Below are 19555 nucleotides of genomic sequence, written 5' to 3' on the forward strand. Positions count from 1 at the left end.
CTATGTGACAGTAATTGATCACTTCATCACTCACATTGTCAGCTCGTGAATTGACATTTTTCCCAACAAGTAACACATTTGTATCTAGAGTAAAATGTAGCCTTGCAGTTTTCTGGCATTATGGGACTAAATCAGCGATGACGAAACCAGTTCAAACGCCTTCATGATTATTTGTTTGCCATGAGTGGCCTTAAATGGTGAAGAATGATTCAGTGCGGTATGCACATTCTCTCCAGAGATTACCACTAATATGAGCAGGTCTGTATTTATAGAAGAGCCCCACAGTAGATACCCCATAATCCTCCCTGACCCCTGTTTCAATCCCTGCCTCATCCCTGTGTCTGGACCAGCCAACCTCCGCAGTCCTTGACTTCAGCCTTACTCTCGTCCCATTTCAGCTGAGGCAGAGAGCCTTGAGGTCAGCACTGCGTTTTGGGAAGGAGAGGGAACCTTTTATCTACTTCTTCTCTTGCCTGATTAGAGTGAGAAGAAATCCAAGGACAATTGCTCATCTCGTGCAATATTTTCTATTTGTCTTCACTGTCTATTGCTCACCCTGCTGCTCTGTTTGACCCACAGATAAAGAAAGGCAAACCAAAAATGTCCTCCAGTGAGCGGTTCGACTGCCATTACTGCAAAGACTCTCTGCTGGGAAAGAAGTACATCATGAAAGAGGAGACGCAGTACTGCACAAAGTGTTATGAGAACCTATTTGCTAACTGCTGTGAAGCATGCTCTTTACCTATTGGCTGTAACTTTAAGGTAAGAAAGAACAGGGATTCCCTGAAAGAAATCCCTTAATGCTCCGAATGGCGCTGCAACATTAACATGAAACGTTTAATATGAATATATTTCCCTAAATGCATGACAGCTCGATAATCTTAAAGTATACTGTGTTGAATGCGTCTAGGACCTGTCCTATAAGGATCACCACTGGCATGAGCAGTGCTTCAAGTGTGCAAAGTGCAGCCGTTCCCTGGTAGAGAAGGCCTTTGCAGCCAAGGAGGATTTACTACTCTGCACTGAATGCTATGCACATGATTACTCATCCAAGTGCAGCACCTGCAAGAAAACCATCATGCCAGGTACAGGCAGCCTTGAGCATAGACCTGCAGGATGAAGTATACAGTATATAGCATTTAACAACATTTTACATTTAATATATTTGCATGAATCATGTATTTTAAGTAATTACTGAACTTGAAAGTTCAGTGCGGATCTTAGCAACACCTGTCAGTTGCAAACAAAACCATCCTAGCATAATGCCTATTAATAGCTATTCTGCAGTTGTTCCCACATCTACCGTTTCCAAGGGACTCAATGAGCTTTTAATCTCTGCTTTAATTATCCCATATCATGTTTATACAGGGATTTGACAAATGTTTCTGGAACTGAAATGCTCCAATGGCCAAACAAGACATTCTTTTTCTGACCTCACACTTTGAGCAAATGTTTCTCATTTACATAATTCATCCCCTCACTTAAAATGTTTAATATGCTCCAATAGGTATCAGTTATAGCTGTTATAGGAGTTGCCATTTTCAGGCAAAGTGGGGGGGAGGGGGGCTCCAGAAGGACAGGGGACCACTGATAGTCTCCAGGGCTGCCAGTGGCTCTTTGGACCTTCCACAATGATTCTCAATAGCCTAGGCTAAAAACGACTAACACTTTCAAATATTGGTAACAATTGTCGGTTTATGCTGTTTTTCACTTTTTTCATGTAATTGCATTGAATTTCCACAACAAAATGATGATAAAAGGGACATGATCCCAGGCTGTTAAATTTTTGGGTTTGTCTTTTGCCTGATTTCTTAATTTTGTCCTAGTCTTATTATGCAGCTGGTCTTGACAGTTTTCAGCCTTTTTATCTATTCTGGACTTGATGGCATTGTTGGAGAGCAGAACAGTTTTCCCTTTATCCTCTGCTCGTGCACCACAGTTCAGTTCCACAATTTTCAGACAGGCAGGTTTGATGAGCTGTTCTCCCAGGTTGGGAATCACTGATCTAAACTATCCCTCTAATTGTGATCCCCACATGGGTCCTAATGAGCTAGATGTCACTTACATGCACCAAGAAACTGCATTTAAAGACAGTAGACTTTTAATTGGCTACTGTCAAACAGCTTGAGTTAGGTTGTTGGTGTTTAGAGGATCTCTGGTGAGCAGTAGCTGCTCATTGTGTATCTAGGGCCAGAGTTAACACTTGGTTGTGTGTTTATGTAGGCTAATGTAGGCAGTTTTAACTTCAGGTTCAATGGTAACTTCCTGTAGACAAGCAGTGTGCTTTCATTTTAATGTTTAATTTCTAAAAGCAGAAATATAACTCTGATGAAAAAGCTGTTGTTTTAACAAAAAGTGTTTCCCATGTGAGGAAAACAATGAAAGAAAAAAGAACAATGATGACTGGCTTGCCTTTGCAAGCTTTAACTTTTATGTGTTTTCCTTTAACTCAGAATAAAACGAGAACAACTTGCCAAATTAGGGATGTCAGAGCTCGCCTAACACTCCTGAGATTCGTATTCAAAATGGCTCACACATTAACATTAAAGGAAAAATTACCAGTAGAAACTGTTAGTTAATATTTCGGACAGGTTGTTTCTGACAAATCAGTGGAATTTGTATAAGTGTAAAATATTTATCTTTCTATTCAGAAGTCAGTTTTTCTGGGTTCCCGGTCTGAAATATGAGAATGTTCCCTGAAGTTGAAATTCCAACAATTAAAGTCAGAAGCCCTAAATTCAGCGTTCAAGATGAAACATAGAGAAGTTTTCACTTAAAAACTATTTATTAAGACTTTTAATGGTATGTATATATTCAGACCAGGGGCACATTCATAGTAAATGCAAGTACAGTGAAGAAATGTCATATAACAAGGGACTGGAAACAGCAAGAAATATTGTAGTATTCCTATATATGTTCAATAGTTATTAGAAACAATTTTTATATACATTTCATTTTAAAGAGCATTTCCCCAATTTGCATTAAAATCATTTTTTTCTATATCTTTCCATCATGTAATTGCTGGTCCAAACAGAACAAACTGAAAGCTCATCTGGAACCTGGAGTTGGGTTTGATACCAGGAACAGCAGTACATCTGAAGCCATTTTTAATTCCTCGTCTGGATATTTTTGCATGCGATTTCCATTAATTTGTTTTACTTGGAAAACCTATTGTGGCCTGATCAGAACAAAAAATAGTCCAGCAATTATAAGAATTCTTTATGACATTTTATCTTATAAACTATTAAAATCAACCTTATGATGTTACCTAATCCTTATATAAAAAAATTATGCAGATGAATCTATAACCCCTAACCCTACATTACATGGTGCCTGCTGACAAACTAGCACTATTTTAGGAAGTGTGTACTCTGTCACCGAGGCACCATATGCTGACTTAGCTGCTCTCGCCTTGTTTGCCAGGTTCCCGAAAAATGGAGTACAAGGGGAACAGCTGGCACGAGACTTGCTTCCTGTGTCACCGCTGCCAACAGCCAATAGGAACCAAGTCTTTCATCCCCAAAGACTCTAGCTACTTCTGTGTGCCCTGCTTTGAAAAGCAGTTTGCATACCAGTGCTGTGCTTGTAAGAAGGTAGGAACAAAACAGATGTATTTTTTAACATACTCACTACTTCAGTAAATACTATTGACTCTATAAATGACTGCAGCTCAATGTGGGAACGAATACCTATTTGATTCCCCTTTTCCTGCATGTGTTTATTTTATCTCCAGGCCATCACTACGGGGGGTGTGACCTACCAAGACAAGCCCTGGCATCGTGAGTGCTTCCTCTGCATCGGCTGCAGAAGGCAGCTATCAGGGCAGCGCTTCACCTCTAGGGAAAATTACCCCTACTGCCTAGAGTGCTTCAGCAACCTGTATGCCAAGAAGTGTGTGGGTTGCACCAAACCCATTTCCAGTGAGTCAGTCTTCATGTATTATCTTAGAATCAGGGCATTTTTGTGGTTCTTCAATTTTTTGCATACAGTACACTCCCTCAGGGGATAAATGTAGTAATAATCTGGGGCCGTAAAGTACGTGTTTGAACCGTTCTTCTTCAGGGCAGAGAGAGACATTATACCCAATGTCTTTCGAAAAGAAGAACATGTTCACACATGTTACATTTTTAAACATATTTCTAGTCCACACAAAGTCAAACTGAAACTTCCTGACTATAATTTAAAAAAATAATTATTAAAACTAAATTCTATTCAGCAAGTTGCATAGCACACACTTTTTGATCTCAGGGTTAGGGTTAGGGTTCAAGAAAATTCAAATTTAAACCACGGTTAAGTGTTGGTGGTAGCGGGGAGGTAACATTATCGAACATCCTTGCTTCAGATTGTTGATACTTGGATTCAACAGGGTGTTCCAGCAGAACAATGATTCCAAACACGCATCAGAACTGCTTTCAGAAACAAGAAATGTGTGCTCTTCCTATAGCCCCAACTTCAACATACTGAAATTTAATGAAAAATGATTACATATACATATATATATATATATATATATATATATATATATATATATATATATATATATATATATATATATATACAAGGAAACAACCCAATTTAAACTGTTTAATTTCCAAAAAAACTTTATTATGATGAACTGCCAAATATCCAGACCAAATAATGCCAAAAGAAAGTTCTAATCGAATAACAAGTGTATGGTCAAGGTAGATCTGAGGGTGTATATAAATATTTTAGCCTGTATGTGTAGTTTTGACACTGTGTGAATTAGAAAACAAATCTCACAATTAATATGAAGCTGAGCATTCAATTTATTTATTTTTTTTCTTCACTGTATTTGTCTGTCATATTGTCAGTCCACAATGAAAAAGGAAGGTCCAAGTTAATGATTAAAAGTCTCAAATTAATATGTGAATTAATGCCCAAGGTAAATGTATGCAAGCTTTTCGCCCTGGGAGTCTCTGTCTTTGAAGTAAAATGCTTTATATTATTTTTTTTAAACAGATTCAAAGCACATGCAGACACATAAGTATCTTCTTTTTTTTTGTACAGGTCTGGCAGGTGCCAAATATATTTCATTTGAGGAGCGTCAGTGGCATAGTGAGTGTTTCACCTGTATGAGATGCTCTGTGTCACTGGTGGGACGCGGCTTCCTCACCCAGCGAGATGACTTATTATGCACCGACTGCGGCAGGGAGAAATGACCTTCGCAGGACAATTCTTGCCCACGATGCAAGAGCTTGCGTTCTCTTTTATCTGCGGATATTTCTTGTTAGTATACTTGGTGCATAAACCAGGACTTACCGTGGTCACGCAGTAACATCATGACCAGTGATTGGTGATTCAGCTGAAATTTCTCATCTTGCTTTAACTTTGTGTTCTTCTTTAAATGCATTCAATGTTCCTGTGACATTTGCCATTTACGTAAATGTAAAAAAAAAATTACATTTGTTTTCAGTAGTTGCCAATGTGCTTTATGCCACAACAAAAAAAATCTATTAATTTTGACAAAAGTGAAATAGTGTTTGCTTTTCAGACTATAGCCCCAAAAAAAGTGAGAAATAGGGCTGGTGCTGAGAATGACACTATCTGCAGAATTGTATGATGTTTGCATATTTTGCATGGAAATATTTTCGCAAGCAGAAAGTTTTGCATGATTTTGCTTAACAAATAGGAGGTTGCTTCACATTTCAATGGCAGACTTTATAGGTTTGATTTAAATGTGCACACTGACAAAAAAGGACAGGCATTGTGAATTAGCAATATTAAAGTGTTAAATATTTGACAATTGTTCCTATTCAGTTTAACTAATAAATAAGATGAGTTTGAACCTGTGCTAAAGTGTTATGGTTTTTCCTTGTCCAACAGCCATAATGCTTGCTAAGATAATTACTGCGGCTAGAACAACAAGTCCATGTAAATCAAGCCAACTGAACAGAAAAGCTTCAATCCAGCCTTCTTTTTTGTTAAATGACCAAAATGTTTCTTTAGAGATCCCCCAAAAAAACATAATTACATATCTGAGTCCATGTCAAAGCAAAGCTACTGGGGATAAGGCCAATGAAACCCAGAAGCACATCTGAGGACAGAACCACGTTTCAATCATCTGCTTGTCCTGAGAGACCAAAGCATCACCTCAGCATGTTCTCCTTGGTGCTTTTCTATGAACTGGAAAAGGTCAGCTTTTGCTCTCTGTTTGAAGTTTGCAAGGCGTCCGTTTATCCTTGTGATGCTTTTAGCATGATGGGGAATTCTTTTAGGTTCAAAAATGTCTTGGGAGATGTAAAGAAGATCTCCAAGGTCCAGGGTCCTATAGTTGTGTCTGTTAGTGGTCTGAGACAGGGTTGCCAGAATAACAGGTACAGGTTGGGTCAGATGTTTACGTACGCATATTACTGGCATGAATGTAATACTATTGCTGTTTTTAATAAGTGGTTCTTGTTTTTCAGTGATTTTATTTATTTTTGTTTTTACAGGGTCTAAGTCATGCATGTAGGTTCAAATATAAAACCCCACACCCAATTATATTTAGATGAATGTCTCTCAGCAAGTTTCATTTTAACCAACAAGTCCGTCCGTCCGTCCGTCCGTTGTCTTCCGCTTATCCGGGGTCGGGTCGCGGGGGTAGCAGCTTCAGTAGGGAGGCCCAGACGTCCCTCTCCCCAGCCACTTGGGCCAGCTCCTCAGGAGGAATCCCAAGGCGTTCCCAGGCCAGCCGGGAGACATAGTCCCTCCAGCGTGTCCTGGGTCTTCCCCTGGGTCTCCTCCCGGTGGGACGTGCCCGGAACACCTCTCCAGGGAGGCGTCCAGGAGGCATCCTGACCAGATGCCCGAGCCACCTCAACTGGCTCCTCTCGACGTGGAGGAGCAGCGGCTCTACTCTGAGTCCTCCCCGGATGACTGAGCTCCTCACCCTATCTCTAAGGGAGAGCCCAGACACACTACGGAGAAAACTCATTTCAGCCGCTTGTATCCGGGATCTCGTTCTTTCGGTCACGACCCAAAGCTCGTGACCATAGATGAGGGTAGGAACGTAGATCGACCGGTAAATCGAGAGCTTCGCCTTTTGGCTCAGCTCTCTCTTCACCACAACGGATCGGTACAGCGCCCGCTTCACAGCAGACGCTGCACCAATCCGCCTGTCGATCTCCCGCTCCATCTTCCCCTCATTCGTGAACAAGACCCCAAGATACTTGAACTCCTCCACTAGGGGCAGGACATCCTCCCCAACCCGGAGAAGGCACTCTACCCTTTTCCGGTTCAAGACCATGGTCTCGGATTTGGAGGCACTGATTTTCATCCCGGCCGCTTCGCACTCGGCTGCGAACCGCTCCAGTGAGTGCTGTAGATCACGCCCTGATGAAGCCAATAGGACCACGTCATCCGCGAATAGCAGAGACGCAATCCTAAGGCCACCAAAGCGGATCCCCTCAACACCTTGGCTGCGCCTAGAAATTCTGTCCATAAAAGTTATGAACAGAATCGGTGACAAAGGGCAGCCTTGGCAGAGTCCAACTCTCACCGGAAACGAGTCCGACTTACTGCCGGCAATGCGGACCAGACTCTGACACCGGTCGTACAGAGACCTGACAGCCCTTATTAAAGGGTCCGGTACTCCATACTCCCGGAGTACCCCCCCACAGGATCCCCCGGGGGACACGGTCGAATGCCTTCTCCAGATCCACAAAGCACATGTAGACTGGTTGGGCAAACTCCCATGCCCCCTCCAGAATCCTGCTGAGGGTGTAGAGCTGGTCCAGTGTTCCACGGCCAGGACGAAAACCACACTGCTCTTCCTGAATCCGAGATTCGACTATCCGACGGACCCTCCTTTCCAGAACCCCTGAATAGACCTTACCAGGGAGGCTTAAGAGTGTGATTCCTCTGTAGTTGGAACACACCCTCCGGTCCCCCTTTTTAAATAGGGGGACCACCACCCCAGTCTGCCAATCCAGGGGAACTGCCCCCGATGTCCACGCAATGTTGCAGAGCCGCGTTAACCAACACAGCCCCACAACATCCAGAGCCTTAAGGTACTCAGGGCGAATCTCATCCACCCCCGGAGCCTTGCCACCGAGGAGCTTTTTAACAACCTCGGCAACCTCAGCACCAGAGATGGGAGAACCCGACCCAGAGTCCTCAGGCTCTGCTTCCTCAATGGAAGACGTGTTGGTGGGATTAAGGAGGTCTTCGAAGTATTCCGCCCACCGACGCACGACGTCCCGAGTCGAGGTCAGCAGCACACCACCCCACTGTAAACAGTGTTGGTACTGCACTGCTTCCCCCTCCTGAGACGCCGGATGGTGGACCAGAATCGCTTCGAAGCCGTACGGAAGTCTTTCTCCATGGCCTCTCCGAACTCTTCCCACGCCCGAGTTTTTGCCTCGGCGACCAGCCGAGCCGCCTGCCGCTTCGACTGCCGGTACACATCAGCTGCTTCCGGAGTCCCACAGGCCAAAAAAGCCCGGTAGGACTCCTTCTTCAGCTTGACGGCTTCCCTCACCGCTGGTGTCCACCAGCGGGTTCGAGGGTTGCCGCCACGACATGCACCGACAACCTTGCGGCCACAGCTCCGACTAGCCGCCTCAGCAATAGAGGCGTGGAACATGGTCCATTCAGACTCAATGTCCCCCGCCTCCCTCGGGACGTGTTTAAAGTTCTCCCGGAGGTGGGAGTTAAAGCTCCGCCTCACAGGGGACTCCGCCAGACGTTCCCAGCAAACCCTCACAGTACGTTTGGGCCTGCCCGGTCGGTTAACCAACAAGTAAAGTTTATTATATATAGTTAGGGAAATTTCTTTCCTGGATACTTCATCAAAATACCTTTTCAGAAATGTACAAATGTTTGGTCTCCTGACATAGTTCCTATTTTAGTCATAGTTCAGACATTTGAAATCAGATTTTTAATGGAGCCCATTCCAGAAACATAATGTTGGCAAGCTTTAATGCTTCCAAAACCAGTTTGAATGTGTGTCCAGGGTTATGGTCCTGCAAACACAGAGCTGTTCATTTGAGGGGAAGTTGAAGATTTTAAAGGTTATTCTCCATTTTCATAATTCCACTGGTGGAACCTAAGCATGATGCTACCACTGCCATGCTTGACAGCTGTTACATTATTCCAAGGTTTAAATGCCTCACTTGGACTGATCCAAACATTCTCCATGTCATTGTAGTTTATTTATTTGCTTTGCATGTTCAGTCTGTACCAGGCGGTATATGCAAGAAAACCTCAAATAGCCCACAGCAGAAAGACAGGAATTGGGCAAACCTTCCTCAGACTGATGTCGGAGACTGGTAGATGGCTACAAGATGTGTCTCACTGAAGTTGTTTTTTAACAAAGCAATTAGCAATTAGAGGTAAGGGTTTCCTTTCTTTTTCCTCCACTAGACAACACATTTTTCCTGATATCCTTTGTTAAATTTGTTTTAAACAAAAATAATAGCAATAAAAGTGCTACTATTAGATGGCTACCTGTAATTAAATCACCTTTGTTCTTCAAAGACAAAAAAAATAATGATTTGATGTTGATATGTAACTATTTCTTCATAAAAACTGAGTTTTTAATGGAGCATTCAAGCACAACTGGCTACAAAAACAGTTTAATGCTCCATTAAAACTGAGTTTTTAATGGAGCATTCAAGCACAACTAGCTACAAAAACAGCTTTCAGCATGATCGGACTGCTACCACGCTATAGACAGTTGCCGCAATATTCTTATTTTGGAAGGTCCTCAAAACATACTTCCTGTTGTTGTGGTCAAGTAACTAAATTCTTGTGTAGTCTGACAGTAAAACTGTTCTCCAGGAGACATTTGGTTTGTCTGTGTAATATACTTGCAAATTGAAGTTGAACTTGAAGATGTCAGTTTTGGAGAAAACTTTCTTGGTCAAGTTCCTCCCAGTCCACATTGCGGTAAAACGCTTTTTACTGCGGACAGTGACAGGAGTTCAACAACCTTACAGTTTATGATAGGTTTAAGCTTTTACTATGAAGAGTTAGGGTAGGTCTGTGTTTAGAATTGAGTACAAATTGATATTCTTAGTCTATTACAGAAAATTTGCATTAAAATAATTTTTTTAGAGTGGTGACAGTTAAAAGTAACAATTATAAGACAATCTATCGACACTAAAGACTCTAAAGATGATCTGTTACTTGAACTTTGACACAGTTGGGCTGACCAAACATTATTTTTTAATGTTATGTGCTTGCAGATAATTCTTACAATGCATAACAAAAACAATGCTGTTAATCTGGATATTGGATATTTTCTGGATAACACTTAAAGTAATGACTGATTAGCAGGGTAGTAAAAGTAGCATGCTGGCTGGTCATAATAAAACACATTAAACTTTAATAATCCTTGAAAACTAAGCAGATGCTAAATGTTAAAGCTATCCTTGATGCATTTAAAAGTAACATCAAATATATAAGTCTTGGTTATTCCATGAGATGCATAAATGTGCTGCTTCATTCTCACTGCTCTCATCAGTGCAGGTCCGACCTGGAACAGGCGGCTGATTTCACTAGAAAAACTCAATGCATCCAACCTGCTCTGGATGTCAGACAAATGATCTCAGCAAACCTGTTCGCTCCTAAGTGGAAAGTTTAGGCCCAAGTTTTCCTTAAGACTAAGTGGAAACTGAACTAGCAAAGTTTCTTTCGTTTTCTTTTTCTTTTTTTTTTTTGACCTGTCCTGTCCGGCAGTGTAGCACTGCTAGAGACCCGAGACTCAAGGGCACACAGCACCACAGCAGAGCCTCGACAGAGCCAGGGGGTCCAAATTTGCAACAAATCCAAACTATTGTACCAGATTCTTGTAACTAAAAATTATTAAATTTGTATCATCCATCCAATATGAAAAAAACACTTCAAATAAATCATCAAAAACTGTAAATCCAGCACATGCAGCATTCATGCCATTGATGATTGCGTGAAAACGTCTGAACTGCTGAACTCTTTTGCTACATTTAGACTAGTGCTTGCCTACGTAAATTACATGAGGCGCCATGTGGATGTTACCTAGTTGAGCTATTTGATTTGGGTCAGAGCTGCCACATTGTCAAACGGTCTGATTCAATCATCTCACAGCACTCAAAAACCAAACATGCAGTACATCCCACAAGGGGTTGTTTGGTTCGAGAGAAAATCCTTCCTTTACCTTCCTCCCTCTGGGATGATTGTGATAAAGACATTGATATGCATGCATACCACCTGCTGTGGCTGTGGGAAACACTAGCAGCCGGAGTAGGTTTCCTTTACATCCAAACCCCACAGGCCAAAATGTTGAATGCCTACAGCATGTTGGACCAGCAGTGCTAACAGCCTGCACGTCTCAGTGGAGACCTTCAAAACCAAGTGAGCTAAGCAACATCCAAACAAATACCAACACAAACCAAACAGCAGACAGGGAGACTTTTGTTTTGTATATAGATAGATAGATAGATAGATAGATAGATAGATAGATAGATAGATAGATAGATATATATATATATATATAGTGTGTGTGTGTGTGTGTGTGTGTGTGCTTTCATTTGCAGTATGTCAAATATGTTTGCAGACATTTTAATCAGTCCTGTCACCTTCTCGTCATACACAGCAAGTGTTGTCAGCCAACAGCAACTCTTCGTTAACATGGTAGCTGCTGTCTCACAGAGATTAATATGTTTAGCCTTAGCCATTCAGATCACAGATCTGAGTACTCGTTGAACATGAGAGAAGGTTTTTTGTTTTCAACTTAGTTCATAGTTATTCCTAGTTTTACTCATACAGTGCAAGAACGAGGATCTGTGGACAGACTTGAAGTTCACTTTTCACAGATGAAATCTGGGTGAGCTTGAGCTACTATGAAGTCAAGTCAAATTTATTTGTAGAATCTTTTTCATACAACTACTGTAGACTCAATGCACTGGAAATGAGGCAATAATGTAAACAAAAACAATATGCAAATAAAGAAACTGTCACGAATCAGAGACAGGTGGACCCAGTATTCAACCAGACAAGCAGAGGTTAGGTGAAAGAACATTTATTTACAAAAATGCAAAAACAAAAACGGGCATCAGGCCAAAAAGGGGAAGAATGTGTCCAATAACCAAAAATAACAAAAAAAGCAGTCACAGATGAAACTATGTACAAAACAGAGGACAGGCTAACTCAAAAATCCAAAGATAGGTCTGATCAGGAAACAGGCGGGCAGAATAAAACTCAAGCAGTGGTCAGTTAAACAGGCAAACAAACGTGGAACAAGGAATGCTGGACAAGACTCACCGATAGGGATTGGAAAGACAAACAATGATGTGGCAGATTGCAGGGGGCAGAGGCAGGTATAAGTAAGGGAGTGATCAGGTGAATGGAGTGAAACTAATTACTGACATGGGTGGAGCTAATCGGGAACAGGGAAGTGCTTGGGAGTAAACTGAAGCCAATTGGATGGTGACTGGTGAAGGGGAGTGACAGGAAGACAAAAGAATGCTGGCAGGTGAACTGAACTTAGACTGGTGACAGAAATGGTCTGAGCAGGCCGGATAAACTTATAACCTAAAACAAAATCAAACACTAAGACAGAACCAAAAATAGAAACTGAACTTAAGGCAGGAGAGTGAAGTAATTGATCCAATACAAACAAAAGCTATAACCAAACCCAAATCATGACAGAAACATAGCAAATATTTCCGTTTCTAGAGATGCAAAGTTCATAGAAACATGCCTAAAAGACTTGCAGCTGTAATTGCAGCAAAAGGGGGCTCTACAAAGTCTGCATGCCACATTTTTGTGATTTATATTTGCAAAAAAAATAATATTTTTTCTGTTAATTTGCACTTTACCTTCCATTCCACGAATGTGCACAACTTTGATTTGATCTGTCACATAAGATTCACTAAGGTTTGTGGCTATAATATGGCGAAATGGGAAAAAGGTTCAAGTGGTATCAATATTTTTGCAAAGCACTGTGCTTATGCATTTAAAATTCAAAAATACCTTATTAACCACATAGGGAAATTAAATGTTGTTGTAACTCATATTATGCAGAGTTTTTGTAAATGCTGATGGCAATGGGCAGGAAGAAGCTCCTGTAGAGGTCTGTCTTACAGTGATTCTGAAGAAGCCTCTGACAGAAGAAACTATGTCGTTGTACAGCATACTGATGATGAAGATCCTCAGGGTTGTCCATAATATTCTTCATTTTATGAAGAATCCTTCTTTGCATCTGTCATCTGGACAGGTTCTAGAGCGGGAGTGTGGGAGAGCTCATCAAAGTTGTTTCCCAACAATCTCACGTTACCCATCCTGATTTTCAGACTTTCTTCTTCTCGCTCTCTTCTTTGTCCCTACTCTGCATCCAAGGTGCCTTCTTTTCAACTCAAATAGGATTCGGAGCTGCTCTCCTTTAAAAAAAACACACACACCTTGTTGCCATGGTTATGCATCCCAACAAATGTCTAAAAGTAAAAAGGCATCAGCAAAAATCCTTTATGCTGCACAGCATCCAATATCAGAGAGGAAGTTGTCCTTAAAGCAACTTTTATCCACAAAAAGGATGAATTAAAGGTTTCAAAAAATAATGTATCAAACTCAAAGTAATGGAGCAACTCCAACATCCTGCCACCTTGAGCGGCGCAGTTCTCATCCAAAACCATTTCACAGATCACAGAGTGTAGATAAGCATGAATTATTACAAGCCAGACTTTCACTTTGTTGTCAAGCTGTAGACTCTTCATTTCATGTGACTTCATTCGGTTTTCCGGTTGGATGAAGGCGACAGAGGACAGCAGATGGTGCCTGAAATTTGCTATTATTTCTGCTGTCAGGTTACAGGTGGTAATGTTTTAGGTAACACTCCAATAATAATTTTTTTCCATCATTTATCCAGCTGTGAGTTGGTAATTTTGTGATATTAAGATAGCCACTGTCTACCCCGGTTGTTTCATTTACCGCATTATTGCTTTATTTTTCACAGACAGGCGTTGCAGACGGCCATCTCTTGCATGGCTGCATTTGTTAATTTCAACCAACAGGGTTTCTCAGATGCCAGGAATCTGATCATGTGAGAGTAAAATGCCTCAAAAGCTCACAATGTGCTGAATAAATGTGAGAGAACTTAACCTTCTCTGATAAACCCCTAACAAACATAAAGCTCCAATCAATAGTCATTATACTCCTGTAAATTATCAACCTTGAGTTTAGGTTTAAGATGAAGCCATGACTCAGCAAAGACTGTTTTCCTCTTTTGATCCAGTAAACTAAAGACAGAGATCATTGGGTGCTCTGGCTGGAGTAAAAAAAAAAAAAAAAACATATTACTGAGCGAGCCTGCTTAGGAGCAATCTGGCAGACAAAGCAGGACTTGATATGCAGCAGAGAGGCTTATGGCGCCCTCCTGAGGCTGTATTTGGAAGTGATATACACTGCAGCAACTTGTTTCACTGCTCCAAAGATTGCAACCAAGGCCACTGTTGACCCTGTTTTTAGAGCAACACGGCAGGAGGTTGCACACCTATATTGTAGGATATTTAAAAATAGTTCTGGTTTAGTATTATCATTTTAAATATTTTTTTATTCATTTTTTATGTTTGTTTAGTCCTCAGCTTCCTTTTATTATATATGCGATGCCACAGCACCCATGCATATTAGCAGTGGTTTGTACATACATGCGAACTGGTGCTCACATTTTCAAAAACATAAATGTCTACGCTTTTATATATCAGAAACAGAATCAGCTTTATATGCCAAGTTGGTGCACACAAACAAGGGACCTGACTTCTGCTCCACTTTGCTCTCAATTTAAAATGTCTTCAGTGAGAGCAAAGAGGAACAAAAGTGAAATTCCTTGTTTGTGTGTGCAAACCTGGCGAATACATATCATGTGTAGTGTGACTTTACTTGTTTTAGTCTCTTAAAAGATAAGGATTGCAGGAAGGCTATGAGAAAGGCTTTATAATTAATGAATGCTGAATGAATTATTGAAAGACAAGCTTCAATGTCTGCAAATTTTTCATTAGTCATAAAAAAAGAGCAGCAACGGGTATGGCATTTTGTATCTGGGCTTGTGCAGATCTGACTTTGTTAAAATCCCAAGTGGCATATTGTAGTTCAAAACTCCAACTGCAGAGGGCAGAATGACTCAATGCAACTATTTGTCTTATTTCTAAACATAACCTTAAACACCTCCCATCATGTTGCTCAAATTGCACCATTTAAGGGCCTATTTTGGTTTAACTTAATTTTGAAATAATTCTCTGCAAAAATAGGTGTACAGATTATCAGTGTGTCCACATAATGATTGTTTTATTACCCTGGATGTTATTACATGATAATGATGTCTTATTCATCTTTCAATTTGCAATTGCTTTTTTGAGTGCTTTAACCACAGTTTAAACAATGACATGGTAATAGCTCTTTCCACTTAATTCAAGCTGCTAACTGCTTTATAGAAGCATCAGTCTTCAGATAGGGAGATTCATAGATATGTCCTGACTATGTTACCTAAATCCTACAAGGACAAGAACAGAGAGAAAAATAAGGACATGTCCAAAGGTTTGTATTAGCTAATGTGCAAATCTAGCTTCTGTGACTTCTCTGCGCGCCCCCAGGGCAAGATATCAGCATAGCGCTCCCCATTTTTTTGTCAGAATAGAAGACAGAAAAGAGTCAACACACCATCACTCAAGGAGAGAGCCTGCATCTACAGGGCTGGTGATCACTACTATGCACAGTAGTCACTTGAGAAAGTCACTCTGCAGTCACCCAGATTGGCACATCAGACAGGACCTTCTACAAATCAACTTATTTATATCACAAATACTTTCTAGAAGCATCACCAAATGGTTTTCTGGTGAAAATCATTGGCTGCTTTTGTGTATATTTGCCATAAAGACCACATGACCGGAACTGTGCACGATGCACATAATGAGTAAACGAGGAGAAGCAATAAAATAGAATCACTTTACTTATCCTCAAGGGGCAATTGAGTGGGCTTAGAGTAGACATATATAGACATTGATTTAAACATTGGAAACAAAGTTTCTGAAATATAGAATCAGAGATGAAAAATAACAAAACTAGTCATTTAAAAAGGAGCAAAGCGAGTAAGCAACATTCAGCGTAGGATTGAAAAGAAAGAGGTTATATAACGATAACCCTTTAGATCGGGTTGGTCTTCAACCACGCCAAGCTGTCACTTTGCTGCAAACCACACATGAGACAAGACACCGTACACACACTTGCACACACCACACACATCCCATACTCCCTTACAGGTATTGATACCTCAGAGGGCCGTCCAGCCCCCAGACCTGGGAGGTGATCACCATCACCAGCATGGAAGAGAATAGACTGCCTAAGTCTTAGGCTGAGACCAGGGCTGAGCACCGCGCCAACCTGGGAAAACCTGGGCCATACCCCAACCCCCGAACCCAACCCTCCAGAGACGGGGCCGACACAATTCAAACGAGCCAGCCAACCGGGCCACCCCACGAACCCAGAGGTGCCCCGACCAGACTCATGCAGATCTGGATATGAGATTTGAAGCAAAATTTAAAAAAAGAATTGGAATAAATTGTGTATTTCTAATGTGGCTAAATGGTATAAAAAAAAAAAAACTAAAAAAAAAAAACGATGTGTTTTATCTGTTTCTATCCATCCCCAATCGTTTTACTTTTAGCATATTCGTGGATGGATGGATAAATGGGTGTGTGGATGGATGGATGGATGGATGGATGGATGGATGGATGGATGGATGGATGGATGGATGAGAGAAAGTCATTGAGCTACATAGAACAAAACTAAACAAGCATTCATGTCACTGACCTAGGAGCAGACATGTTCTCAAATTAGTTAAAAGAAAATACATTGTGTAAATAACTGGTTTCAAAATCCAAAAATAAAATCAAAGCCGTTCCCTTTTCCATGGCGACAGGTCGGAGCCATATCCTAAAAGATACTATAGCCATAAAATGAATTGTGAAAGACAACCTTGCAAATATGTTGACCTATCAGTATGTGGTGCTTTACGTGGAAACCAGTGGTGGTCAGCGTGACCAGAAGGAAATTTCACTGTTCTCCCACACTTTATATTTATACTTCCATGCTTTTATGGTTTCCATGTGTTTATGTTTGTTTGCATTGAGCTCAAAATGGAAAGTCAACATGTGAGCGGCTGAAAGTAAGAGACTTTTTACTACCCATTTGCATTGAAATGCATTTATATAACTAAAATAAAAGTCCAGTTGGGACTAAAAAGAAAAGGAAACTGTATGAGGATGTGGAAACCTTCGGGTCACTTGGCCTATAAACTTTTAGGATGAGGACGTATATATTGCACACCCTTCCATTTAGCCCTGACTCCACTGTGTTTATGTAGAATAGTGTCAAACTCTTCCCAATAAATACAAATTCGTACTGCTATGCAACAGTAGAACAGTATTTTGTGAATTTATTGGACTTTGACCATATGTTAAAGAATTTAATGCAGAACTGAATGTTGGAGCAAACTCTGTAACAACTCAGAGGCCTGTGCTACAAAAAAATTAATTCTCACAGGAGAAACGTAGTTAAACACCAGCTGAAACAGCTGGAGTGAAAAGTTTGACTTAAAAAGGAGGCGTGGTTTGGCATTTATCTGTAGTTGAATAAAACAACGATAATTCGTACCTTGTCATCAATGGGTTCTTTTGTGAAGGCTGCAGACACATATATTACTCAACTAGGTGCTAATTGGCTGCATGTTTCACTGAAAATACAAGATCTACATATTGATGTATAAAATGTTAAGTAACCTAGAACTACAATATGGTAGTTCTCAAGCAACTAGCAAGGTTTTCGTCCATCGATTTGGTTTAAACTTTTCTGTAAACACCAAACAATCCTCCCCGTAGTAATTATAAGAATAACCTGTTTCTCCTATACCTATTACTCACTCACTTGTCTTCCAAGATGGAATGAAGACACAATTTTTGTCATCATTGCAGTTTCCTTATGTATAGCCATTTAGTATCTCACAGATAACGTTTTCCAGTTTTTTATTTTGAATTAAGAAAAGGCTGTAAGAATGGCCATCAGCGGCTGGATTAAGCAAGAGGTTTGAGGCAAGAGATTAGGTGCAGGCTAACCAGGTGTTTATTCACCAACGTTTACACAACAGGTACTCAAACAAGCAAAAATAAGTCCTGTTCAGAAGGACAGATGAGGTCTCAGTAACAGCTCGCAAAGGTCATTTAGAATCTACCACACCCTCAAGTTAACAGAAGTGCCATGAAGCAAGGTAAACAAGAACATATGCACCAACAAACCTCTACAAAATGACTTAAACATACAAATTATTTATTTAACAAATATTATCTAACACATAATTTCAATATTTCACATTTCTATTTCGGGATTTCAATCTATAATATTCAATCATCCTTATTCAATCATCCAATAAATTAACTCTTCTGGAACCTTTAAAATGTGCTCAGTACCCTGGGGAATGTTTTAGCCTGAACACCCTGCAGAGAAAGAGACAGAGGTAAGTCATCGCCTCCATCCGAATACTCTCAATAATAGCTTTGACTTTCTGCTCCTTGACCTCCAAGGGGTTAACAGTATGGTGGGGAGGAAAGGAGCCTGGGACTGCTGTGCCGTATTCGGACAGCCTTTAACTCCAACATGATTAAGTGAAATAAAAACAAACTACATACTACTACTCTTCTCTCCAGACATTTTCATTGCTTTCCGTGTGGGGGCTGTGCTGATACGTCATGTCACACACAGGATTGTGGGATACCTTAAGGGTTCTTAGTGCCGTTAAAAGCTGCCGTGGAGTTCCTGGGCAAAATTAGCCGCTGGAGGGAGCATACAGGCTGCTTTTCCTACTTCTTTCCTTATTGACTGCACTATTCGGACAGCACTTATCATGGCGATCACTGACACACTTCCACTTCCTACTCTATAAGGGTATACAGAAAGAGCCATCTGTTTAACAAACACTACAGTACATCTTAAAGCATTGGTGATGTACTGCGACAAACTGTCAAAGCAGAACCTCTCTGTAAATGATAAATGGCTTGTACTTTAACTAGTCTGACAACCCCAAGCGCTTTACACTACAGTCATTCACCCACATTCACACCCTGACGGTGGTGAGCTATGTTAGTAGCCACAGCTGCCCTGGGGCAGACTGACAGAGGCGAGGCTGCCATACATCTGCACCACTGGGCCCTCCGACCACCAACAGCAGGCAACTCAGGGGAAGGACTGAGATAGTTGGAGGGGGGGGGAGGTCGAACTGGCAACCAGCCAATTGCAGGACAAACTCCCTAACTCCCACGCCGCTGTTGCCCCAAAGATTTCATTTAATGTAATATTCAAAACAAATCCATATGGTAAACGTGTTTCAATACAAGTAATGTTGATCTTCATTACAAACACACTGAAACAATGGGAGGGATTTAGGGAACTACCAATTGTCTGAGCAGGGTCGTGGATGAGCAGTCACTGTTCACTAGGCTACTGTCGAGGGTACACCTTGGACAGGTCGCCAGTCCATCTAAGAGCGTAAGGGAAACTTACTGTTAACTTCACAGAATGCCATATTGTTTTTAAA

At 41.0% G+C, this 19555-nt stretch overlaps 1 protein-coding gene across 2 annotated transcripts; it reads left to right on the plus strand.

Moving 5' to 3' along the window:
- The first annotated feature begins 267 nt into the window (after positions 1 to 267).
- LOC118556088 (four and a half LIM domains protein 2-like) lies at positions 268 to 5812 on the plus strand. Of its 2 annotated transcripts, none has more exons than XM_036151065.1 (6): positions 268 to 418; positions 580 to 762; positions 911 to 1085; positions 3424 to 3593; positions 3734 to 3920; positions 5029 to 5812. In XM_036151065.1, exons 2-6 carry the CDS (start codon positions 601 to 603, stop codon positions 5178 to 5180), a joined length of 846 nt encoding a protein of 281 aa, XP_036006958.1. In that variant the 5' UTR covers positions 268 to 418; positions 580 to 600; the 3' UTR covers positions 5181 to 5812. The 2 variants fall into 2 exon arrangements, with proteins under 2 accessions (XP_036006958.1, XP_036006957.1); XM_036151064.1 differs by having other exon boundaries at positions 269 to 482.
- The last annotated feature ends 13743 nt before the right edge of the window (positions 5813 to 19555 follow it).

This window comes from Fundulus heteroclitus, chromosome 19 (assembly GCF_011125445.2).
Source record: "Fundulus heteroclitus isolate FHET01 chromosome 19, MU-UCD_Fhet_4.1, whole genome shotgun sequence".
NCBI lineage: Eukaryota > Metazoa > Chordata > Actinopteri > Cyprinodontiformes > Fundulidae > Fundulus > Fundulus heteroclitus.

Coding starts and splice junctions, on each gene's coding strand:
- LOC118556088 (XM_036151065.1), top strand. CDS start 601: ATGTCCTCCAGTGAGCGGTTCGACTGCCATTACTGCAAAGACTCTCTG. Junction 763..910: donor CTATTGGCTGTAACTTTAAG/GTAAGAAAGAAC, acceptor GAATGCGTCTAG/GACCTGTCCTATAAGGATCA. Junction 3,594..3,733: donor AGTGCTGTGCTTGTAAGAAG/GTAGGAACAAAA, acceptor TTTTATCTCCAG/GCCATCACTACGGGGGGTGT.